The sequence below is a fragment of the Gopherus flavomarginatus genome, chromosome 4 (genome assembly GCF_025201925.1).
Source record: "Gopherus flavomarginatus isolate rGopFla2 chromosome 4, rGopFla2.mat.asm, whole genome shotgun sequence".
NCBI classification, from domain to species: domain Eukaryota; kingdom Metazoa; phylum Chordata; order Testudines; family Testudinidae; genus Gopherus; species Gopherus flavomarginatus.
In genome coordinates, this window is record NC_066620.1 from 101,582,251 (window position 1) to 101,607,678 (window position 25,428).

A 25,428-nucleotide genomic window follows, 5' to 3' on the forward strand; every position below is an offset into this window, starting at 1 on the left:
CCCTCAGTGTGTTAAATTGTTAAAATTCTAGAGTACAGCAGCAAAGTTACTTACGTAATTATTACACGATTAAACATTAAAGACAAAAAAAGCTTTACAGGCTGTCCTTGGCCAGAGAGAGATTGTGTGTCTCCACTATTTCAGTATTTAAACTCTGCTTCCGCACTGCACACTGATTTATAGTTTTGCAGACAATAAAATATCAGTGGGGGGGGTGGAGGGGAAGTAGTATGAGGGATTAAAAAGCATCAAAACACAATACATAGCCATGTAACTATTCACCTCCCAACACCACCCTGTTCCTCTTAGCTTGTTGTTCCTCTTAGCTTTTAGACTTTTCCCATTCCCCAGCAGACCATATCTGACATTTTGACAATGTATAGAAGTGTTCAGCTTTTAGATGCTCTAATCTGGATGCTCTGAATCCTGAGTTTTGTTTTCGTTCTCCGAGTCCAAGAGCACCCTGCAGCACTTATCACGGGAATCCCAATTAGCTTAAGTAAAACCAGTCCATTTAAATTTAGAAAAGAGAGAAATCAAAGCCATGCCTTCCAATTTAGGTCTACTCCAGGGTCTGGGCAACAGCCCCATTTGATAGGACACATTTTGTAGTTATTGTAGATTGAAACAATATTAAACCTGACATTCTTAGAGCAGAACTGTGTTTAGTACATGCAGGGAATGCAAAGGCGTAGGGAGAGGGCACACAAAAAAAACCTCTCTCTACCTCCACCAACTCCCATGCAGAACTGAAACATAACTGTGGTCCTTGCACTATCACAAAAGAAAGAAACTCCCATCCAGCAATACTGTTAGAGGTAGAAACCCCAGAGCAGGCAGAGATAGGACACAATCCACACTGCACACTGGCCTAAAGAGCTGGTCTCACTCTGGAAAGGGCACACTCCCTCCTCTTCAAGGGTTTCTCAGGGCTTGTCTACCCACAGAGTCATTCCTGATTAACTCCACATGTGGACACTTTTATTCCAAATAAGAATGTTCATGCATATTGTTCTTCAAGAATAGTTATTCCAGAATAACTATTGTTAGGGGGCTTATTCCTTCACTCTCTCACTTCCCTGGTCCTTCTCGCATGAACAGAGAGCAACAATACCCAAAGTTCAAAGGTGCAAATAATTCGATGTTTATTGGGGTGAACTTTCAGCAAGCATGATTCCAGTTTCTTTCCTCAGTGTCCCCCTTCCCAACTCTAACACCACAGAGCCTTGCCTGTGTCCCTGTTCCCATTTCCTGTTCCCATTCCCCCCTTAACTTCCTGATTGACTGCAGACTATACAGTAAAACTTGAGCTCTGCTTAGCTATACCATAACCAATCATTTTACTGAAATTTAACTAACCAATCCTAACATACTGTAACATGGTTATTTAACCAATTATATCCCACCACCATAACTGCTTTACACCCAACAAAAATAATCATACAGCAGACAGAAACAATCACAGAACCAGACAGAGATTATACAGACAAACAATAGGGAAGTGGAGACTACAGTGGCAGAACAATGCAGAAATGAGGATTTCACATCCCAGCTATTGATAAGTGAGTTCTTGCCAGACAGGATGCTATCAAACTAAGTTTCCTTTCACATTTTCCAGGCTCTTTCCTTTCTCTGGAGGTGACAGGAATATCAGGACAGGATTGTATTCCTAACAACCCAATAGCCTTATTTCAATGTGACTAGTTTGGAATGTCAGGATGTGACCATACACTTCCCAGCTTATGGCTGCCTTTGCTGCTTAGCTGAAGGCCTTAGCCTAAGAACCAGGCCTCAGACTGTCACAGTAAGAGAAGGCCCTTACACCGGCAGACAGTGATTTTGATTCTTTTTTTCATACCTCTATAATTAGCTAAGCAATGAGAATACACCTAAATTCTTAAAGTATAGGCCTTTGCAGACAGGCCTGAATATCTATATCCTAACAATTGTCTCTGAAGAACTCCACCTGCAGACAAGTCCTCATGTCTATACCTCCAGGAGCTCCACTGAGGCAGTGCACCACACCAAACCCACTGCATGCCAAATTGCACCCTTGCATTTTGCATCCATATGTCTCTTTCCTAACTTGAAAGAGCGATGAATAAATAAAAAAGGGAGTTCACAATAGAAACCCACAGGCAACCTTATAGCTGGCAATTCAGCTATAATACAGAAAATGCATGCAGCGGTGTATTTTCTGAGCCTGAGTTTGGGATTATGCACATCAGTCACAAGTGGTGAAGATATTAAATTTATGTAGGTCATCCTAAGCAATTGTTTTGAGATATTTAAATTTTCTTCTTATATGACTTTGGCATCCCTCTGCTTGTAAAGTCAGACTCCCTTATCATTTAAATCCAAATGTATAAGCCCAAGAGGGAGAGGAAAATTATAATTAATATATTTTTAAAATCTCTAAAAACTACTACAAAGGTTTTCTATAGGTAAAATAATAGGTTACTATAGGTAAAATAATAGGTTACTATTTAAACCAAGGCAAGAAACAAGCGGTATGTATTTCCCTGGAAGAGGGAATGCAGAGCTTTCCAATTATATAAAGCTCTGGTTTCCTCAATGGGTCACAAGAGATCAGTGAAAGCTGTCACTGGTGCAAGACTGAATATTATCCCTCCTACTTCTGAGGATAGTCATTATTTTGGGGATAACAGTTAATTTCATATTTAAGGGAAAAGGACAAAACATTTCTGTGGAAGGTTGTTTTAAGAAAACTTTGGAGTTGATGAGAGTTGAGGAATGTTACCAGTCCTAGGGGTGACAGAGTAATGAGCAGAATGCAGGGAAACATATTTAGGTACACATGAGGCAGCCAAAAGTTAAAGATAAATGTGATTTATTACACTGCTCTGGAATTTATCACGACTGTTATCACCACATGGATGCACACATGTTCTTCTCCTATGCATATTTTAATTAGTAGTTTAGAAAAACATCAGCCTGCTCAGGATTAGTATCTTGGGAAAAGTCACAAAATAAATTATCTAGATGAAATAATGCCACATTTGTTCGTTGGTCAAATGTCAGTCTTTTAACAAACAAAGGACTTGTTCTTGTCACTCCACGGCCTGGCGCAGTTTTGGGGAAACTATAAAAAGCACAGGTCTGGTAACAACACTATATCTTTCCAATGACAACACAAAGAATTTTCATTGTTTTGATGTTGTAGTGAATACAACACCTTGCTAATGTACTTAGTAACTAGTTTTGTTTGCTGATCAAAGCAGGTACACAAGTGAAAACTACACACTCTAGCACTGAAAGAGTAAATACTGACATTATAGCTTATAATCAGGGCTTCTGTGTTGGGTTTCTTTAGTTTATTAATTTCATTTTGGGGCTTTACTGTTTGCAATTTTCATTTGATGTAATGTCCAAAAATTGGGTATTTTCAGGGCTTGCTCTCTCTGTATATACTAGAATGAGTAATGTATATTATTTTACATTACTCATTATAGTAGCTCTGTAATGAGTAATCTCTTTGTAATGTTCCCTAAAGCCCTTTAAAGTACTGGTTCAAAGAGCACTAAGTTAAAGCACAAGAGGGAACCTTTAGTGCATGCCAGCAGGGCTACCCAGCAACACATTAGTGTGCTTTAGAAATCACACCTCTACAGGGCAGTGGTTTTCCCAGAATCCTGTACTTACTACCATATTATGCTTGCTACTTATTACAAGCACTTATCTGCTACCATCCTCCCTCCTGTTTTACTCCACCGGTTGTCTAACATCACGTGTTCAGATTTTTAGGACAGGGCTTTTATTTTTGTTCCATACGCATACAACACTCAGTATAACAGATCCCCAGTCCACGATTTGGGCTTCTAGGCACTACCACAATACAAACAAATGAAATAGTAATATCACCATCTCTTCCGGCTGAATTTCATATTACTGTGAATTTCTCCTTTCCTCTAAACAAACATAAAATGAATGAATTTAACCACCATCTCTTATTCTCCGATATCATTACATAGGAGTCTCATCAAACTGATAAATACAGCACAAAATAATAGAGTAATGTTGTAGAGGAAGATCCCTGATCCTCAGCAATACAAAAATGCCTTACTGCCTGAGGATCTAAAACCTGCACTGTTCATCTAGGGACAGATTGACAAAGGTATTTAGATGGCTAAAGATGCAGACAGACACCTGATGGATTTACAATAGTCCCTCAGTAGGTTCCGCACCTAACTCACATTAAAGTTAATGGAAGTTAGTTCCTAACTCAGGCACTTTTGAAAATCCCTCTAAGTATCTATTTGCATCTTTAGCCACCTAAATACTTTTCTCAATCTGCCCCTAATGATCATTGTGGCACCAGGGGCTGGAAAAGTTGGAACTTCTATATTATTGTCCATGTGGATTTTCTATATATATACACGTGGGTTTTGGAGGGGGAATATGTATATTTATGTACACATTAAGTAAACACATTAATTTCTACATTTTGCTACTTAGTTTGCACAAACCTGACTGGTGAGCCATACCAGTGCCAAGCAGTTGACTAAGATATTGAAGTATATTAAGCAGATCTGGCACTCCCTCAAACAAGAACAGAAAAGCCCACTTGCATAATGCTTCACCTCTACTATTCATTCTTGTCTCACAAGCTGGTGCAAACAACATGAAATAAATTAAATAACATTTTTAAATAATAACTACAAGCGAGTTTTATCAACTGTCACTCATCTAAGATCTGCATTGTACAATTCAGTTCAGAAGAAGTGTCTCCAATGCAGATCAATAAAATTCAAGTCATTACAGTTAAATGAAAACAATCCAATCCATATAATACACACGTAACAGAGGCCTCTCCTGGCCCTTCCACATGGGGAACAGCGGCAGCAATCTGGAGTGGATTATGGAAATCCCAAAACCAGCTACAGCCAAAGAGGTAAGGGGTTAAGTCTGTGCCTTCTAACCTCCCCTCCCCACCAGTTCCAGGGGAACAAGCCCATTATACTGGACCCAGAATCCAATCCTACAACTCCTTTATATGGGCAGCAGCAGCTGCCAGAAGCCTTCACATATCATCATTTGCTCAACTTCGTAACTTGGACTCGATGTATTATTTATTTCATTTGCTATAATACCTTTCATTGCTGTCCCCTTTCATCCCAAGTGCAAGCAGGTGGATACCCCACCACAACACATGATGCCCGAAACAGAATCTCCACTCTTTGTAGTCTAAACATGCCCCTTTTCCTGGGGTTTTTGGCTTTATTGGCTGATCACACAATGAGAAAAATGCAAACCTCAGCCTATGGGTGTTCCTATGGTTTCCCTGTAGAGACTTATCTGACCTAGGCCCCAGTTTCCTGTTACAAAGAGCCACTCTCATCTTCCTTATATAAAGAATTGAGTCAGCAAGCTGCACCTGCCACAGTGAGTCAGCAGAACTTCAGTAGCTTTATGCACAGCTCCACCACCTCCTAAAGAAGGTGAACCACCAAAACCACCTTGTTACACTCCCCTGCCTTTTGATATCACTGCAATACTTTAGTTGCCCACCATCATTCTCTTCCCATTATGTTTTTGCCATCTTTCTTCCTTTAATTCACACAACCCCTTCCCCACCATTCTTCACTATCATTTTAACCCCAACAACTGCCCTCTCAAAATCCCTAATACTAGTGAAACAAATATATAAAGAAATATACATCAAAACAATGAAAACCCTCCATAAGACAAGTGTCAATCACCATCCTAACTGACCAGTTGGCATACTGCATCCCTTTCCCCAACACTTTCTCTGTTTCGACCCCGCACGCTATTCAGAACAGGGATGGCATCTTTCTCTGTATCTGAAAAGCAACTAGCACATTTCGCAACAGAAATAAAAAATGACTCACTAACCTTTTGTGCTTCTGTTCTTCCTTTGTTTCTAAAGAAACAAATGGGAGAAAGAATTGAAAAAAAAAGTTTGATATCAAAATATAGAATATTTGAGAATTTTCACATATCTGTTCTATTGACCTATTTCCTGTTGTTCCATCAACAAAATAAGGGCATAAGAGCAGGAGACAGCAGGTGTAGGGAGAGTTTCTGTAGCAGCCCCTCAGAGGCCCCAGCCACCAGAAGCCCTTCAATAGCAGCCACAGCAGCCTTCAAACACTCATCTACTCACTGTCATGATAGACTTCTTCACACGGCCTGTGATCTCTGCTCCAGTTACATTACCAACTTTTGTCCTGTCACCCCCTCTACCTTTACCCCCTCTGATCTCCTTCCTCTTCTCGCCTCATCAATTTCACTCCTCTTCTTTTTACCCAATTTCCCATTTAAGCCCTCAGGCACAAATAAAAACAAAACAAAAAATAAATTCCATGCAATAAACATGACACGAGTCAATCTTAATCATAAGCTGTTATTTGTATGTTGCATCCCTTTCCACCACAATTTAACAGTTTTTAGTCTTTTTAGATTGGAAGTTCTTGGGGAACTGTTTCTGCCTATATATTTGTACAGTGCCTAGCACACCAGGTCTCAACACTGATTGGAACCATTGGGTCTTAGCACAATTAAATAAACAAATAAAAAGAAAGGGAAAAAGCTGACTAGCATTGCTAAACCCAAAGCTTCATCTTCTACGTCATACCAGATTCTTATTTAACAAAATAAAGAAGAGTTGTGCTGACAGTGTTTCTATTTTTAATTACATTAATATTCATGGACACACATGTGCATTAAAAACGGGCTCATTCTGAACAGTTAGGTCAGGGGTCCCCAACACGGCGTCCACCACAGTGTCTAAGTACACCCGCGTATTGGCCAGTGGACAAGCATCCACCGAAATGCCGCCAACAAGCTGCATCATCCAGAGGTGTTGCCGCCAAAATGCTGCCGATTTTTGGCGGTATTTCAGCAGCGACGCCTATTGACGTTGCCACTTGTTGATGGAATTTCGGCAGATGCACGTCCGCCACACGGCTGGGGACCACTGAGTTAGGTCAATAGGAGGGGTGAGATTTTGGACTGCACCTCTGATAGTATGTCTACACTGCAAAAAAAGAAAAAATGGTGTGTTCTTAACTAGGGTTATCTACTCTGTATTAACTAACACAGATTAAAATAGCAGCCAAGATGTGGTAATTTGGCTTTTAACTCAAGTTAGCCTGTAGGACAGCCAGGAGTTGAATTTGAGCTCTTAACTCAAGTTAAAAGCTAAATTGCCATGTCTTCACTGATATTTTAACCACAGCTAGTTAATGTGGATTAGCTAACCTGAGTTAAAGAACACATCTTTTTTGCAGTGTAGATATACTATAAGAGAGAAAGTACAGAACTAGCAAGCCTTGGTGGGTGGGGGTTAATGTGGCTTTAAGCCATTCTTGCACCATCCTGATTCTAGACAACTTTGGGAAAAGGGTCTGTTGAAATCATGGCAGCCTGTCCCTGACAGCCTGTGGGGTGACAGTGTTTCCCCCTCACCCCCACCGACACACACACCAGGCCTTGCAAGGGTACCCCAGAGGACAGCCTATGGCTGTCTTCCCTAATTCCACTAGCTGTGCCAGAATTCTCCCAGAGTTGAATCCACACCTTTTAGAGCCCTTTCACACAACTTTGGTCATTTTACCTGGAGTAAAGGGCCCAGAAATCTTTGATATTAAAGCAAAATAATAATACACCTAAACCAACAGTTCTCAAACTTTAAAATCTAGCATATGAAATCTAAAACTCAAAAGTACTTAGTGTAACGCCCTTATAATATTAACCAGTGTAGTTATAATGGATTCTACTCTGATAAACCAATCCATGTGGGTTGTGAGTTCAATCCTTGAGTTGGCCACTTAGGGATCTGGGGCAAAATCAGTACTTGGTCCTGCTAGTGAAGGCAGAAGGCTGGACTTGATGACCTTCAGGGTCCCTTCCAGTTCTATGAGATAGGTATATCTTCATATAGAATTACTGCATTTCAGTTTTATTCTCTTTATTTTCACATTATGGAAAAGGTTGAAGACAATGATCACTTTTCACTATATCCTTCATCATCACAATCAAGTCTGCCTGTCCAGTTAGTCTTCTCCTTTCCAAACAGATCTAACTTTTGGCTTGTAATTCCTGCCAATCCTCTGATTATTTCTGATGTGCTTCTCTGGATTTTTTTTAAACATTACTGTATCTTTTCTGAAACAAGCATAATAGTCCAGGTGAATAAAATCAATTACTTCTGGCATTTTCAGTGTTTCTCTTCTGAAGGTAAGTCCTGCCCAATCTGCTGTAGTCATTAAAATATTGTTAGACAGATAAGAATCATTCTGCCCTATTGTTTATGTATTAACAAGCCTAATTCAAAGTTGTTTAATATGCTCAAAAGAAAGTCACACGGCAACCAAAAAGTTATTCTTACCTTCCAACACTACAGACAGCAGTTAAATTCGCTCTCTCTTCCACTTGTCTCTTCATTATGGTGAGTTGATCTTGGACCTAAATGTGATAAATAACTGTTTAGGATGGTTAAGAACAGCAGTTATCTCAAGACAATTATGCAAACATTGATATTTCAGCTTTTATAACAACATCTTACATCTTCTGATAAAGACTTGATTAATTAAGGGATGTAGTAAAAAGAAAACATCAGGGAAATAGGTCCCTCTGCTGCTTTGCTTCAACAGTTTAGTGAAATAAATGCTGTGGAAAAGCTGAATGTTTTATTATTTGTAATTATTTTGATCTCAACACCTCTTATATGCTTTAAAAAACAAAAATGGAAACAGAGTACAGATCTTGCTGCCAGCAGACGAAGCGTGGGAGGAATGAGAGGCAGCAACAGCAACTGACTGTGCAGAAAGTCACTGCTTGCTCACATGCAGTTTCACTTGTTTGCTTTGTTTTATCTATTGGTTGGTAGACAACAAACAGTATAAGGCTTTGTAGAAGAAATTAGTATTAATGAGAGATTTGTAAATGGAGGAGAGACCACAAAGGTGATGGACATTCTAACAATGCCAATATTCTATTTTAATATCCTCTTTGTCTTATGCTTTCTATGTCGTGCATTTCACTGAACAGATATATGCTTATGAATATACAGTTGGCTTGCTCACGGCATAAATTTTAAGGGTCACATCCTGCATCTCTCTCTACTCCACCAGCTCTGATCAGTCACAATTATTACATATACTTCTGCATACCTGCAGAAGTAATTTTAAGTGTGTTTTTCATTTAGAAGTCACCTAGTTACAGACCATTTTTTATATTTCTTTTTTACTATCGATTCTAAAATATAAGAAAACTTTTCAATAGCATGAGTTTTTTTAACAGGTTGAAAGCTGTATTTACTAAAATGGCAATGAACTTCAGAATGTTGAAAAACAAAAATTCTAAGCAGAGCAACAAAACAATTTAGCGCAATAGAAAAATCACATCCCACTGTTAACAAAAGTCAGCTGATACTCAGCCATTCACTCTATTAATAGCTGTTTTTCCTACTGAATAAAGTATTGTTAAAATGATGGACTTTTACGTTAACTACGCTTTTTACTATTGCTTTAGCAGGCAAGTGGTTTCATTTCCTTCCAAGCAATATCCTTGAGCCTCACCTTTAACTTCACATCAAAGCCATCATACCACAGTTTCGAAGGAATCAGTTTGAAGAAAGATAAAGAAACGCAATGAAGAAGAGCCTTGGATAACACAAGTAAATTCCTAGCACACTGAAGATACTCCCTTTTGCAACGTTTAACAAGAAAAAACTTTGTCCTTGAATTTGTAAAGATAAGTTTTAATTATCAGTCAGACTTTATTTAAATTATTGAATCAACTATCTCTAGTGCTCTGTAGTATGTGAATCAATGCAGCTGCTAAAATTGACAAAATGATGAGGTGAAACTAAAAACTGAAACAAAAAGGGAACTTGTAGTCGCATTTTGCAGTATTAAAATCAGTGTCAGTCATCCTCCATAGAAACAAGCATTTGAATAAAAAGGCTATTTTTTTCCCCCTCCAAGTATCTGAAATGTCTGAAAACTGGCTAACAGATCAATAGAACAGCTTTGAGGCAGCTAGAAATTAGCCATTCTGTCTTGGAAACACTAGACTAGAATTTATTGAACTTGAAGAAACTCTGCCCAAACTTTTCCAAAATTCATGCCCCCTCTCAAACACATTAATTGCAATTAAAATTGCACACCCTACCCCTCTCAGATCCTGGTGTTAATCTCAAGGATTAGCTTTTTTCCCAAATTTGTAAATCCCCTGTCACTGGCTTCAGGAGCACCTTCATCTGATTTTTTTTTTTAATTCCTGATGTTGTGTATCAATCTGGAGGCATCCAATGGCAAAAAAAATGAAATAATTCTTCAAAAGTAAAACTGGAGATAAAAGTCAACTGAGTCTAGAAATGCTGGTTTAGCAGTAACTAGAAGCAGGAGAGGATTCAAAAAGAGGCAAATAAATTCTGCATACAAAAATATGAACCTTGGAACTGTCAAGGATCTGTGGAAAGTCTTTGCAGACCCTCTTATGCTATGGAACACAGTCTGAGAATCACTACATCAGGGAGTCACTAAAACAGGTAGGGTTTCTATCAGCTGTTAGGTGAGCTGGATTGCATGTTCTTGTCTAAGGCTTTGCCTTCACTGCTAAAAAGAGTGTGTTTTGACACATGATAATTAATATGCATTAGCAACTGCACTGTAAAATCCCAGTGGAGAGAGGACATTATAATTTTACCATGAGATAAACTAGGCAAAGTCAATCATCTGCAAGGAGTATAGTGTTAGTAGTGTATACAGAAAATCTTCAATCTATCTCACCTCCATTCTGTAGGAAATCATCTAGACATGCATTTGTTGTTACACCTCTTAAACCCAGAGATCTTCCAAAGGCCAAAAAGCCACTCCTCGAAATTGGTGGCATAGGTGGGAGCACACATCATAAGAGTCAGGATGGAGAACGGTTTTCAGAAATAGCACAGGCAACAAAGGGGTAACAGGTCTTCAACAAAGTGAGTATACTCTACTCTACTAGAGTAACCATTAAAACTTGGGTGTCACAGCTGCATATAGCAAAAATAGAAAAATATTTGAAAGGAACATAAAATTACAATGAAATGCAGGTTGATGCCTTTTTTAATTTTGGAGGGGCACAGTGTTATTTAAAAAATTTAAGTAAATATCATGTGATAAAATGTGCTGGATTAGTGACATGTTAGTTAAAATGGGAATGAGGAGGTTGGGATGCTTACTGGGACTCTACAGTGAGGCTGAGGACCAGTATGTGGCAGAGGCCAGAGTCAGCCAGGAGTTCTGCTGCTCAGCCCTGGCCTTTGGTTCTGCTTCCCAACCCATATTTGTGCCTCCTCACCGTGAGAAGCAGGTGCTTCCTCTGGTGAAGCACCTGTGATTCTGTCTACATTTACACTATGGTGACTCTACTGGCATAGCTATGCCAGCAGTCCTGTAGCAGAGGCACAGCTTTTCTGTCACTGTAGGAACACACCACCTGGGGGGAGACACAGCAACTGGGAGCAAGCCTGGGGTGCTAGAATGCACTGATTAGCAGCAGAGCACCTGGATACCCCTGGGTCCCCAGGCCCCTGCAGTCAAAGCTCAGCTCCCTGGCCCTAGGATGGCTCCCTACAGCCCTTTCCCACCTCTTGTTCTCTGTACTACTGCTACTCTTCAGGACTGTTTCTTCTGACTCACAGTGTGACTCTACAACTGTGCATAAACTCCTCGACTCTGGAACTAGGCAGCCAAGCTCCCGGGAGGGGTGCAACGGGATTCTGCAGCGGGCTGGGACCAGGGAACTAAGGGGGAAGTTCCATTGCTCAGTCCATCCCGCCCCCACACACATACAGCCTGCCTAAGAACCGTTCCCCTGCCCAGCCTTAGGACCCCACAGAGCAGTGAGATCCCGGCGGAGGGCTGCAGGAGGACGCTGAGCGCAGAGAAGAGCAAGGTCCTGGTCCCAGGCAGCGCAGCCTGATAGGAACAGGAGGCCGGGGGACGCTGCATCCAAGCCCGGCTCTGCCCCGCAGTCCGTGCAAACCGGACAGGGACGCGGCTGGGTACCTCAGCGGCGCGGGGCGCTGTAGCCGCGGGGCAAAGGGCGGGCAGCAGCGCCGCGTTGCTGGTCACGTCAATGAGCCGGGAGCAGGCGGACCCCGCGCGCGAGCTGCCGTCACTGCTCCTGAGACTGTTGCTGCTCATGTTCCCCGGGGATCTGCGCCGGAACGTTCCATTCAAATCTTCCCTGCTGCTCTCTCCTCGCGCCCCCAGCCTGCAGCGCACAACGTTACCCGGGAAGCGGTCGCCATGACGACGCGTACACTGAGGAGGCGGAGCTTCCTCAGCTGTCGCGAGACTTGTCCAAATCGCATGGGCCTGTTTTCGTGGCCGAGACAGGCGTCTCCCTGTCCCGCGCGGCCTCGGGGCGGGTGCCGGCCGAGCTCTGGGTTCCGCGGTGGGCACCGGGGCAGCAGCGCCCCCGCCAGGCGCCACCCCCTGCTCTGCACCGCAGCCGCCCGAGGGGGTGCAGGAGGCGCTGGTAGCTGGTGCTTCCGCCCCTGCCCCACCTAGTGCAGAGCCCGCCTCAGCCGCGCCCCGCTGTGACCGGGAACCGGGTGGACTGGCCTGTGCTGTGATGCGGGGCGGGCTAGACCAGGGGTTCTCACAGCACGGTTTTTGGTGGCTGCACTGACAAATTTTCCAAAAATAGTTAATTTACTTTAGGAAAAACTAATAAATATGCACATATACACATGTAAATCACTGTGATTTACTATCTAAATCATTGTGATTTATTTATGTAGGGGTTTTTGCACTCAGTAATAAAAATAATGTACAGTTATCTATTTACTGGATCTAAGCAGAATAGAAACTAAAGGTGCTTTGTACGTTCATGTCTTTTTTCTTATTGTTTCTTTTGCTTTGTTTGGGTTACTAGTTAACAAGTGTAAAAACAAAAAAGTAAGTCTGCTGTGAAAAGTGATATTAACAAATATCACTTTTCACAGCAGACTTACTCAGTCCTAGCAAGCCTGGGGACAAATTAAACCCTGGATGAGGAGGTGGTTATGGAGGTAATCAGGCATTAGGGAAGGCGTCAGGGGTGATTGGGGAGGGTGAGCTGGGAGCCACAGCACATCACCTAACAGCCAGGGAATGGAGCCCAAATCCCTGTGAATGTAGCCTGCCATGCACCACCCCAGGGCTGAAGTCCAATCCCACTCAGGGAAGGTGCAAGGATGTTTTGCGCCCTAGGCAAAACTTTCACCTAGCGCCCTCCCCCACTCCCCGAGCCCCGTGGCAGCTCTCTGCCCTTGTCTCCACCCTGAGTCCCCCACGGCAGCTCCCTAGAGCCGTGCCGCAGCTCCCCGCCCCAGCTCACCTCTGCTCCACCTGCCTCCCCGAGCACGCTGTCACGGCTCCACTTCTCTCACCTTCCAGGCTTGCGGCACCAATCAGCTGTTTGGTGCCACAAGCCTGGGAGGGAGAGAAGCAGAGCGTGCTCAGAGGAGGAGGCGGAGCAGAGGTGAGCTGGGGCGGGGAGCGGTTCCCCTTTGTGCTGCGCGCCCCCCTAACTTGCTGCAGGTGGCCCTCCCCGCACCCCTCTGCCCCAGGTCCCTCCGCCCAAATGCTGACGACGGCCGGGGCGGCCAAAGATACAGCCGCTGTGATAGCCGCCAAAGGACCCGAAATGCCACCCCTCACATGCTAGTGCCCTAGGCGACTGCCTAGGTTGCCTAATGGGTTGCAGCGGCCCTGATCCCACCATCCCTGGGAAGATGAGGAATACACTGGCTGTCTGCTCCTCCAGCTTTTCTATTTCCAGAGGTAGCCAGGGCCCAACCACTGCTGGCAGCCCTAGGGAAGGAGCCACTGCTTGGCCCCTCCCCACCCCATCACCACCCAGGAGGCTGTGGCCCCAAGAAAAGTCCCCTGGTGGCCACATTTAAGAAACATGGGGCTAGATGATTTAATGGTTGCTCTTTTGGCCTCAGGTGCCCTTGATTCGTAAACACAGCTTTGTCTCAGCTCCTTCAAGACCACTGTGTTGACAGCTCCTCTGATTGTACTGAGAGCTGTGCAATGGTGGTGATTCACAAGGCCCAGCTCTTGGATTCAAATGGTCCGTGGCCTAAAGAAGAGCTATGTGTAAATGTGAGAGTTCGTCTCTCTTACCACCGGAAGTTGATCCAGTGAAAGATATTACCTCACCCATCTTGTCTCTCATGAAAATCCCAGCTTTCATTTAAATACATGAAAAAGGATGTTTATAGCTCAGGGAAGATAAGACAGACATACCCAGATGCAAGCATTAAATCCCATTCTGACCAGTGATCCAAACTGAGCGCTATTCACAACCACCATCTCTCGTTTCCTGTCATTATCCAAATCCTACATTCCTTTATTTGGGTGTCTTTTGGGTCCCAGGTGGAAAAAGTGAAAACCATTGGCTTAGAGTATGGTTGTGTAGTTCATCTCTGTCTACACTGGAACAGAGGAAATTAGGTTATACTGTGGCAAGAATTGCATTTTATCATGGTTTTGGCTGGCTGCGGAACTGGCATCAGAGTGCTAGTGCTAGCGCTAGCAATTGCAAAGCTCTATTTTACCAGGAACCATGACAGTTCCTGAGGTTAGCAAGTTAAAACAATGTGCGTGTAGGAGATGATCCTGATAAAATTAGAGCTGCCCAGAAAATTAAGGATAGATGCCAACAGTTAAGGTAAAATTTAGGTAAGATTATGCTTCTGTACAGACGTGCTTTCTTTCCTATTGGCAAGTGCATGGTGAAATTGATGGTCCTGATCATTTATCACTTTCATATTGCAGCTATGAGTCCAACAACATGGGGAAAAGTTGCCATGCAAGAGTGCCACCCTAGTCTTTTCTTAAAATTAACCCATGAGTTTGGGAGAGGAGTGCTTGAATCACTGTTCAGCTAGCAGGGCTCCTCAGTGAAGTCACCACTAGCTAGTGTCCTGTAGTAGGGCACTATGGAGGTACTGTTAGGAAGGAGAAAAGGTGATTATTCAGCTATAGCAAGAGTGGGCAAACTACGGCCCGGGGGCTGCATCCAGCCCTTCAAACGTTTTAATCCAGCCATCGAGCTCCTGGGATCTGGGATTTGCACTGCTCTAGCCAGGGAATGGGGTCAGGGGCTTGCCCCTGCTCTGCATGTGCCATGGCTCTGTGTGGCTCCGGAAGCAGCAGCATGTCCCCCCTCTGACTCATACGTGCAGAGGCAGCCAAGGTGTTGGGTCTAAACTTTTGGTGAACTTTGGGGAGCCAAAACACACCCAGACTGACTGTCTCTGCATAATCCTTCCTGAACCCTTTTGAACAAAGCACTGACCTGCAAACTACTCATGACACCCCCTTTCCCTAGTAGCCATTAGCCTTTATCTCTATGCATTTACTTGTTAACTTGCTTTTCCTGTAAAATCTTGATTAATTATGCATGACCATTATCTTTTGTTAATCACTTTGTTTACTTCTGTGTATAAATATTGATGCTCACCCCTAATAAAGGGGCCACACTTAATCTAAAGCTTTTTAGAGCTAAGGATAGTGTGAGCCCGTTGATCAACGCATTGGTGTCTGGTCTCTGACAGAATTGTGTGCCCCATACCAACTCCGCACGAACTCGGGTGCTGGAGAGGTGAGTGAGGACTTGCTTTATTACCTAACAATTGGACTCTGCATGCTGTCCCCGCCCCAAGTGCCTCCCCCACAGCTGCTATTGGCCAAGAACCATGGCCAATGGGAACTGCAGGGGCAGCGCCTGCAGACGGGGCAGGGCACAGAGATGCCTGGCCACGCCTCTGCGTAGGAGCCGGTGGGGGGACATGCCGCTGCTTCCGGGAGCTACTTGAGATAAGCGCCACCCAGAGACTGCACCCCTGACCCCCTTCCATGCCCCAACCTCCTACCCCAGCCCTGATCCCCCTCCCACCCTCCAAACCCCTCAGTCCCAGCCCAGAGCACCCTCCTACACCTCCAACCTCTCATTCGCAGCCAGAGCCCCCCCTTTCCCCCTTGCACCCCAACCCCCGATATCGTGAGCATTCATGGCCTGCCATACAATTTCCATACCCAGATGTGGCCTTCAAACCAAAACATTTGCCCACCCTGACCTATAGTAACTTCTGTTCTCCAACTACATTGCCCTCTATACAACTGATTCTCCGCATTGGAATCCAGCTGGAAACAGAGTTCCTGGAAGTAGAAAAAAATGCAGGGTCTGTTATTGGATGAGGGATTGATTATGCTCTCCATTTATTATGAGTCCCATCAACATAAGGAAATAATCATGTTAGCTAATACAACTTTCAAAAATACATTAGTATTTAGTAGTAATAATCTAGACAAAGCCATAGGGATGTTTTCATTTGTTAATGTTTGTACAACACTGTGAGAATGTAAAGTATTATGCAAATACTGAAGATAGATAATTGCAGGGTCTTATGTTTTCAGCGCTCATGAGAGAGATTAATTGTATCAAACCATTAATAGTATCAGCCTTAAGTGCTGCTTTAAAGCACAACACATACTACTTGTATAATGAACTCAGTCCCTCCTTCCCCGACAGCACTGGAGCAGCATCTCAGAAACAAAACTCATCATTTAATAGGTGCAGTGCTGATAGGAAGCAAAAGAATGCCAAGAGGCATTGTAGTGGAGTCAAGCCACATCTGTTGGAATAGTTCAAAGTAATGTTACCGCTATTGTCTTCATGTATCTGTAACTTGTTGATTTGCATTGTGTATATATACCCCATATGCTTAATTAGCCTTAGATCAGCAATATGTGCTAGCATTAAGACGAGAATTTGCTTGATATGTGAACTTCCTGAAAACCAAATGAATGTTAGCTTTATTGCTTTAAATTATCTATTTCTATTGTAATGAGTAACTGGCAATTGTATTATATCATTGTAAGCAAATTACTTGTGTATGCATAGGAATTAGAATGTTAATTTCAAAGCAAGTAGTCCTTGATGTGGTGACCCGAGTCAAAGACTCAATATGCTAACTTCAAAGCAACAATGGAAGCCCTGTCTGCATTAGCTACCCATCAGAGCCCATGCTGGGATGAATGTCCCTGTCAGCTTGCCTTCCTGTGAACAAGATCTATAAAATACTGGAGCCTTTGAGCAATTTTTATCTGATTCATCTCAGTGCTATCAGGGAGTATTCCAGATAACAGACAGAGGTTCCCCAAAAAGCCATTTTTGGGAAGCCCTGAGGAACTTTTGAAGAGACTCTAAGAGACTGGCAGACTACTACATCTCTGCTATCATTTGGACTGTAAACCCTGATCCAACTGTAATGTATTTTATCTTCTTTAACTTCTCAATAACTCATTTCTTTTCTTAGCTAATAAATCTTTAGTTTTAGTTTACTGAAGGAATTAGCTACAGCGTTGTTTTGGTAAGCTCCTGAGTGACCTGGGGTAAGTGACTGATCCTTCAGAGTTGGAAGAACCTACTGTATGTGATTTTGTTTTTAATAACCTTTTATATCACAAAGTCCAGTTTATCTGGGTGGTAAAGAGAAGCTAGAGAGCATAAGTGGATTGTCTGTGACTCCATGGGAAAACTAATATAGGGATCCAGGAGTACACTTTTGTTACACGTTTGGTGAAATCTAATAAGAGAATATACCACCAGTCTGGGGTGTTTGCTCTAGTTTTTAAAAGTCGGATCTGAGTTTGGCGCACACAGCTGTGAGCCATTCCAGGCACCATGACAATAGGATTACACTAATTTTTGTGCTCTATTACAAAAGATCAAAATATGAAATATGATCCAAAGGAAAATAGACTTGGGGGGATGAAGATGGAGGGAAAGATAAAACAGGTTACAGGATATCAGAAATTTTAAATATTAAAAAACAAAATTTCATTCATGGGGATGTGATGATAGCTGCATCTGCTTCAAAATCTGTTCATATTTGTACTTTCCCTAAAATTAGAGACTACATAAATGATCATAGACATATCAGAGTTTCTCCAATGATTCCAGTGAGACTGCATGGTTCAGTGCACAGAGCCCTGGCCTGGGAGTCAGAAGACATGAGTTCTAGTGTGACAGTCTGTGCCACTATGTGACTATGATAAATTTTGTGCAAAGAGTGCCTTGTGAGATATAATTTGAATACTCATAATCCATTGAACATTATTGTCCTGGTAAAATATGTGTTATCAACATTATAAGATTCTACTGTATCACATTGCTGTAACATGATCCAAGTTTAAGAAAAAATGGCTAAAAACTAATTTCTCAGAAACAAAGGACAGACCAACACCCAGCCTGGTGTTAAAAGACCATCATCTGTTTAAGTGGCAACTCTCCAGCAGGGGGAAGGCATAAATAAGAAATTTACATTTCATCACAGGGACAGTTCAAACCTTACATTCACAAAAGACTGTTTGTCACCTGCAATCTAGCAGGGGGTAATCCTCAAAGAGGGGAGTGGGGTATAAGAAAGAGTGAGTGGCCTCCAAATCACCTCTCTCCCCCTGCATCTTTACTCATGGCAGCTACAAGTCTGTAAAAACAAAGAAAGCACCATTGAACTGGGCGAGCAGTGGTCCCGGCTGGAAGGCTTTTCAGCCAGTACAGACAGCTGTAAGCATATGGTGAAACAAAATCTTTTTGCTTTTTAGTTCACTTAGCTTGTTAAATTAGATATTAGCTTGTGCCTTTTTCCTTTTTATTTGCTTTGTAATCAGTTCTGACTCTTATGCATCATTACTTGTAATCACTTAAAAATCTATCTTTCTGTAATTAATAAACTTATCTTGTTTTATTTTAACTAATGTGTTTGAATTAAAGTATGTGGGAAATTCCATTTGGGATAACAAGGCCTTTGCATATTATTTTCCTTTGTTGAAATCATGAACTTTCTATGAGTTTGTACTGTTCAGGAGGGGACTGAGCAATACAAAATGGACATCTCTGGGGGACAAAGCTGGGACTAGGAATTTGTGAGTGTCACTATTTATGTCAGGGGTGGCCAACCTGAGCTTGAGCAGGAGCCAGAATTTACCAATGTACATTGCCAAAGAGCCACAGTACTACTATGTCAGCAGCCCCCTCATCAGCTCCTCAACCCCGCTCCCAGCACATCCCACCTACTGGCAGCCCCGCTGATCAGCACCTCCTCTTCCCTCCCTGCACCTCCCGATCAGCTGTTTCATGGGATGCAGGAGGCTCTGGAGAAAAGGAGAAGGAGCGAGGGCATGATAGGCTGAGGGGAGGGGGTGGGAAGGAGTGGAATGGGGGCAGGGCCTGTGGCAGAGCCAGGGGTTGAGCAATGAATGTTGGTGCCTGTAGCTCCAGCCCCGGAGTCTCTGCCTATACAAGGAGCTGCATATTAACTTCTGAAGGGCTGCATGTGACTCCAGAGCCACAGGTTGGCCACCTCGATTTATGTAATTCATGAGTGACTAGTCAGAGCATTCATGTAATTTAGCTGGGAGTGATTTTACATGTTAGGGACTGCGTATGAACTGGCCAGGAATGGCTGTTCTGACAGCCCAGCAGTGTAAAAGGCACCCCAGGACAGAGAGTTAAAGAGACACAGCTGTTCAACAGTCCAGATTGTACCCTCAGGCATGTTACACTCAGTCATTCATTTATTATGCAGGTCATTTTACTTTCTGTGCCCCAACTTCCTTCTCTGTTAAACAGACAGTTATAAGGGCTTGTCTACATCAGAAAGTTGCAGCGCTGGTGAGGGAGTTACAGCGCTGCAACTTAGGAGGTGTACACATCTGCAGGGCACCACCAGCGCTGCAACTCCCTGTTTGCAGCGCTGGCCGTACTCCCGTTTTGTCTCGGGTGTAGAGGATCCAGCGCTGGTGATCCAGCGCTGGTAATCAAATATAGACACTTACCAGCGCTTTTCTTGACCTCCGTGGAATAAGCAGGTATCCCAGCATACCTGAGGAAGCCTCTGGTAATCAAGCTGGTCTCCTTCCCCGGTTTGCTCTCGCGTTCCCCGAACAAGCAGGTCTCCTTCCCTGCGGTTTGCAGGGTGGTTCCGGGAAACGCGAGAGCAAACCGCGGCGAAGCTGGTCTCCTTCCCCGGTTTGCTCTCGCGTTCCCCGAACCCCCGAGCAAGCAGGTCTCCTTCCCCGCGGTTTGCTGGGTGGTTCGGGAACGCGAGAGCAAACCGGGAAAGGAGACCAGCTTCGCCGCGGTTTGCTCTCGCGTTGCCCGAAACACCCTGCAAACCGCGGGGAAGGAGACCTGCTTGCTCGGGGGTTCGGGGAACGCGAGAGCAAACCGCGGCGAAGCTGGTCTCCTTTCCCGGTTTGCTCTCTCGTTCCCCGAACCCCGAGCAAGCAGGTCTCCTTCCCCGCGGTTTTGCTGGGTGGTTCCGGGAACGCGAGAGCAAACCGCGGCGAAGCTGGTCTCCTTTCTCGGTTTGCTCTCGCGTTCCCCCGAACCCCGAGCAAGCAGGTCTCCTTCCCTGCGGTTTGCAGGGTGGTTCGGGAACGCGAGAGCAAACCGGGAAAGGAGACCAGCTTCGCCGCGGTTTGCTCTCGCGTTCCCCGAACAAGCAGGTCTTCTTCCCTGCGGTTTGCAGGGTGGTTCCGGAACGCGAGAGCAAACCGGGAAAGGAGACCAGCTTCGCCGCGGTTTGCTCTCGCGTTCCCCGAACCACCCTGCAAACCGCAGGGAAGGAGACCTGCTTGCTCGGGGTTCGGGGAACGAGAGAGCAAACCGGGAAAGGAGACCAGCTTCGCCGCGGTTTGCTCTCGCGTTCCCCGAACCTCCCTTGAAGCCGCCCAACAGCGCTGCAGTGTGGCCACATCTAACACCACTTGCAGCGCTGGTTGCTGTAAGTGTGGCCACTCTGCAGCGCTGGCCCTATACAGCTGTACTAATACAGCTGTAACAACCAGCGCTGCAAAATTTTAGATGTAGACATGGCCAGTTATACTGATTCACCTGCATAAGAGCTAGAAGATCTGCAGTTATGAGTGCTAAGAATTATTACTATACAAGAGTGTGAGAATAGCCATCAGAAAATTTGAGTCCCCAAATTAGTAGAAGTTACAGCTTAAAGGGACTAAAAACATAAAGCTCAGTAGAGTCAGCATCCTTTAGTGCTGTGGGAGGAATAAAGGAAGAATATGTAAGTTAGTACTCAAAAATTCATTGGTTCGAAAAGCATCAAGAAAGCTTATTCTACCATAACTGGAGTTTCTGCTGGTTTTTATTTTTGTACTCTATGTTGGAATAAAATTCTTTTTGGAGTCACTCACTCTGTAACACTAAATGACTCATTTATGTTGTTAGTGAGTTTAAGCATATTTCATTTGACAGTGATAAGATAGTCTAGATAACCCCATTATCAGTAGAGAAAGCATATATGCCAAACCTGTCTTCACTTATAAAAGTATACTAAATGGAACTGGTACAGAATTGAAATTGAAGATGTACATATATACAAAATTGATACTAAAGCTAGTGTTTTATTCCTTGCAAAAATTTAAGGAAAATGAAACTTTGTCAAATTTTCAATTAATTGTTTATGTCTTAGTCAAAAAACATCATGGTTTCAACCGTCATATATATTGGGTTGTCAACAACTGAAAAAAATGTTTGGTTTACGGATTGTCATTGAATATTCACAACATTTCAAAGAAAATGGAAATTCTCCCATGAAAATGTTCATGCAGTTATAAATACATTTTTTTTGGCAAAGTGTTTCTGACCAGCTCTAATTGATAGATTTTTCTCTTCCCTTTCCTCTACTACAGCAATTTTCTTTCTTATATAAAGGTATCATAACCTTAGTCCCAGATTTGGACCTTAGCGTCCAAAATATGGGGGTTAGCATGAAAACCTCCAAGCTTAGTTACCAGCTTGGACCTGGTACTTGCTGCCACCACCCAAAAAATTAGAGTGTTTTGGGGCACTCTGGTCCCCCTGAAAAACCTTCCCTGGGGACCCCAAGACCCAAATCCCTTGAGTCTCACAACAAAGGGAAATAATCCTTTTTCCCTTCCCCCCTCCAGGTGCTCCTGGAGGGATACACAGACACAAGCTCTGTGAATCCAAACAGAGTGACTCCCCCTCTCCGTTCCCAGTCCTGGAAACAAAAGAACTTTCTCTTCACCCAGAGGGAATGCAAAATCAGGCTAGCAAATTCAACACACACAGATCTCCCCCTGAATTCTTCCTCCCACCAATTCCCTGGTGAGTACAGACTCAATTTCCCTGAAGTAAAGAAAAACTCCAACAGGTCTAAAAAGAAAGAAAAAATACATACAAATGGTCTCTCTGTATTAAGGTGACAAAATACAGGGTCAATTGCTTAAAAGAATATTGAATAAACAGCCTTATTCAAAAGAATACAAATCAAAGCACTCCAGCACTTATATTCATGCAAATACCAAAGAAAAGAAACCATATAACTTACTATCTGATCTCTTTGTCCATACACTTAGAAACAGAAGATTAGAAAACAGAACTACTTCTCCAAAGCTCAGAGAAAGCAGGCAGACAGACAAACAAAGACTCAGACACAAACTTCCCTCCACCCAAAGTTGAAAAAATCCAGTTTCCTGATTGGTCCTCTGGTCAGGTGCTTCAGGTGAAAGAGACATTAACCCTTAGCTATCTGTTTATGACACGCCCCCCAAATTGCAGACAGTGGGGAAGCTCACTGGCGGCGATTTCCTTCTAGAACTTGAAAATAAACAGATTAATACAACACATGCACCTTTACATATACCACTAAGTATATAACTAACAGACTTCTACAGTTTAAGAACACTTTTTAACTACTGAATTCTGGGAAACTCTCACGGGAGAGAGCATCAGCAACTTTGTTAGAAGCTCCTGAGATGTGCTGAATTTCAAAATCAAAATCTTGGAGAGCTAAACTCCAACGAAGAAGTTTCTTGTTGTTCCCCTTGGCAGTCTGAAGCCACTTTAGCGCAGCATGGTCAGTTTGTAGCTGGAACCGCCGTCCCCAAACATATGGGCGTAGCTTTTCCAGGGCGTACACAATGGCATAGCATTCCTTTTCACTGACTGACCAGTGACTTTCCCTCTCAGACAGTTTCTTGCTGAGAAACACGACAGGATGGAAGTTGTGATCTGTTGCTTCCTGCATGAGCACTGCTCCTATACCACGCTCAGATGCATCTGTGGTTACTAGGAATGGCTTGTCAAAGTCCGGGGCCCTGAGCACAGGGTCAGACATGAGCATCGCCTTAAGCTGGGTAAAGGCCTTTTGACACTCATTAGTCCACTTAACTGCATTTGGCTGGGTCTTTTTGGTCAGGTCGGTCAGTGGGGCAGCGATTTGGCTGTAGTGTGGTACAAATCGCCTGTAGTATCCGGCCAAGCCTAAGAAGGATTGGACCTGTTTCTTTGACCTTGGGACAGGCCACTTTTGGATGGCATCCACCTTGGCCTGTAGGGGGTTTATGGTTCCTCGACCCACCTGGTGACCCAGGTAAGTCACTTTGTTTTGGCCTATTTGACACTTTTTGGCCTTAACAGTTAGTCCGGCCTGCCTGATGCGCTCAAAGACCTTTTTCAGGTGTAGTAGGTGTTCGGGCCAGGAGTCTGAAAAAATGGCCACATCATCGAGGTAGGCAACTGCAAATTCTCCCAGTCCAGCTAGTAGACCATCTACCAGCCTCTGGAAGGTGGCGGGTGCATTTCGAAGGCCGAAAGGAAGGACATTGAATTCATACACCCCCGCATGGGTGACGAATGCTGACCTCTCCTTGGCAGGTTCATCTAGCGGTACTTGCCAGTACCCCTTGGTTAAGTCTATAGTAGAGATGAACTGGGCACGTCCCAACTTCTCCAATAGCTCATCAGTGCGTGGCATTGGATAGTTGTCCGGACGAGTTACCGCATTCAGCTTACGGTAGTCCATGCAAAAGCGTATTTCCCCATCTGGTTTGGGTACCAGAACCACTGGAGATGCCCATGCACTGGTAGATGAGCGGATTATACCCATCTGTAGCATGTTCTGGATCTCCCGTTCTATAGCAGCTTGGGCATGAGGAGACACTCGGTAGGGTGGGGTTCTGATTGGGTGAGCATTACCTGTATCGATGGAGTGGTATGCCCGTTCAGTCCGTCCTGGGGTGGCTGAGAACAATGGGGCGAAGCTAGTGCACAGCTCCTTGATTTGTCGCCGCTGCAGACGTTCCAGGGTGGTTGAGAGGTTCACCTCTTCCACGCCACCGTCTTTTTTCCCGTCGTAGTAGACACCGTCAGGCCACTCAGCCTCATCTCCCTGGACTGTAAACTGACAAACCTGTAAATCTCTGGAATAGAAAGGCTTGAGAGAATTAACATGGTACACTTTAGGCTTTAGTGAGGAATTAGGAAATGCTATGAGGTAGTTTACAGTTCCCAGGCGCTCTTGGACCGTGAATGGCCCTTCCCATGATGCTTCCATGTTATGGGCCTGTTGCGCCTTCAAGACCATAACCTGGTCTCCTACCTTGAAGGAACGTTCTCTGGCATGTCTGTCATACCAGGCCTTTTGCTCTTCTTGAGCATCCTTTAGGTTCTCTCTAGCAAGGGCTAAAGAGTGTCGGAGGGTGCTTTGTAGGTTGCTTACAAAGTCCAGAATGTTAGTTCCTGGAGAAGGCGTAAACCCCTCCCATTGCTGCTTCACCAACTGTAATGGCCCCTTAACCTCGTGACCATACACAAGTTCAAACGGTGAAAACCCTAAACTGGGATGTGGTACAGCCCTGTAGGCAAACAGCAACTGCTGCAACACTAGGTCCCAATTATTGGAGAATTCGTTGATGAATTTTCGTATCATGGCCCCCAAAGTTCCATTGAACCTTTCCACCAGGCCATTGGTTTGATGGTGGTACGGGGTGGCAACCAAGTGATTCACCCCATGAGTTTCCCACAGTTTTTCCATGGTCCCTGCCAGGAAATTAGATCCTGAATCTGTAAGGATGTCGGAGGGCCAACCTACCCTGGCAAAGATGTCTGTTAGGGCCAGGCACACAGTGTTAGCCCTGGTGTTGCCTAGAGCTATTGCTTCCGGCCATCGGGTAGCAAAGTCCACTAAAGTCAGTACGTACTGCTTTCCTCTGGGCGTCTTTTTTGGGAAAGGGCCCAGAATATCCACAGCTACTCACTGAAATGGGACCTCAATTATGGGGAGTGGCTGGAGAGGGGCCTTGACCTGGTCTTGAAGCTTTCCCACTCTTTGGCATACCTCACAAGACCGGACATACTTGGCAACATCCTTGCCCATCCCCTCCCAGTGGAAGGACTTCCCCAACCGGTCCTTGGTTTTGTTCACCCCAGCATGGCCACTGGGATGATCATGGGCTAAGCTTAAGAGCTTCCCCCGGTACTTAGTTGGAACCACCAACTGTTTTTGCGGCTGCCATTCTTCCCGGTGTCCACCAGAAAGAATTTCCTTGTATAAAAGTCCTTGGT

At 44.1% G+C, this 25,428-nt stretch overlaps 1 protein-coding gene across 1 annotated transcript in view; it reads right to left on the minus strand.

The window, feature by feature from the left end:
• CCDC170 (coiled-coil domain containing 170) overlaps nt 1-12,325 on the minus strand; it is an 88,159-nt gene extending 75,834 nt beyond the window's left edge. The window contains 3 exon segments of the mRNA XM_050949569.1: nt 5,875-5,902; nt 8,372-8,448; nt 12,039-12,325. Coding sequence (XP_050805526.1) covers nt 5,875-5,902; nt 8,372-8,448; nt 12,039-12,176 — 243 coding nt within the window. The 5' untranslated portion in view covers nt 12,177-12,325.
• Between the last annotated feature and the right edge of the window lie 13,103 nt (nt 12,326-25,428).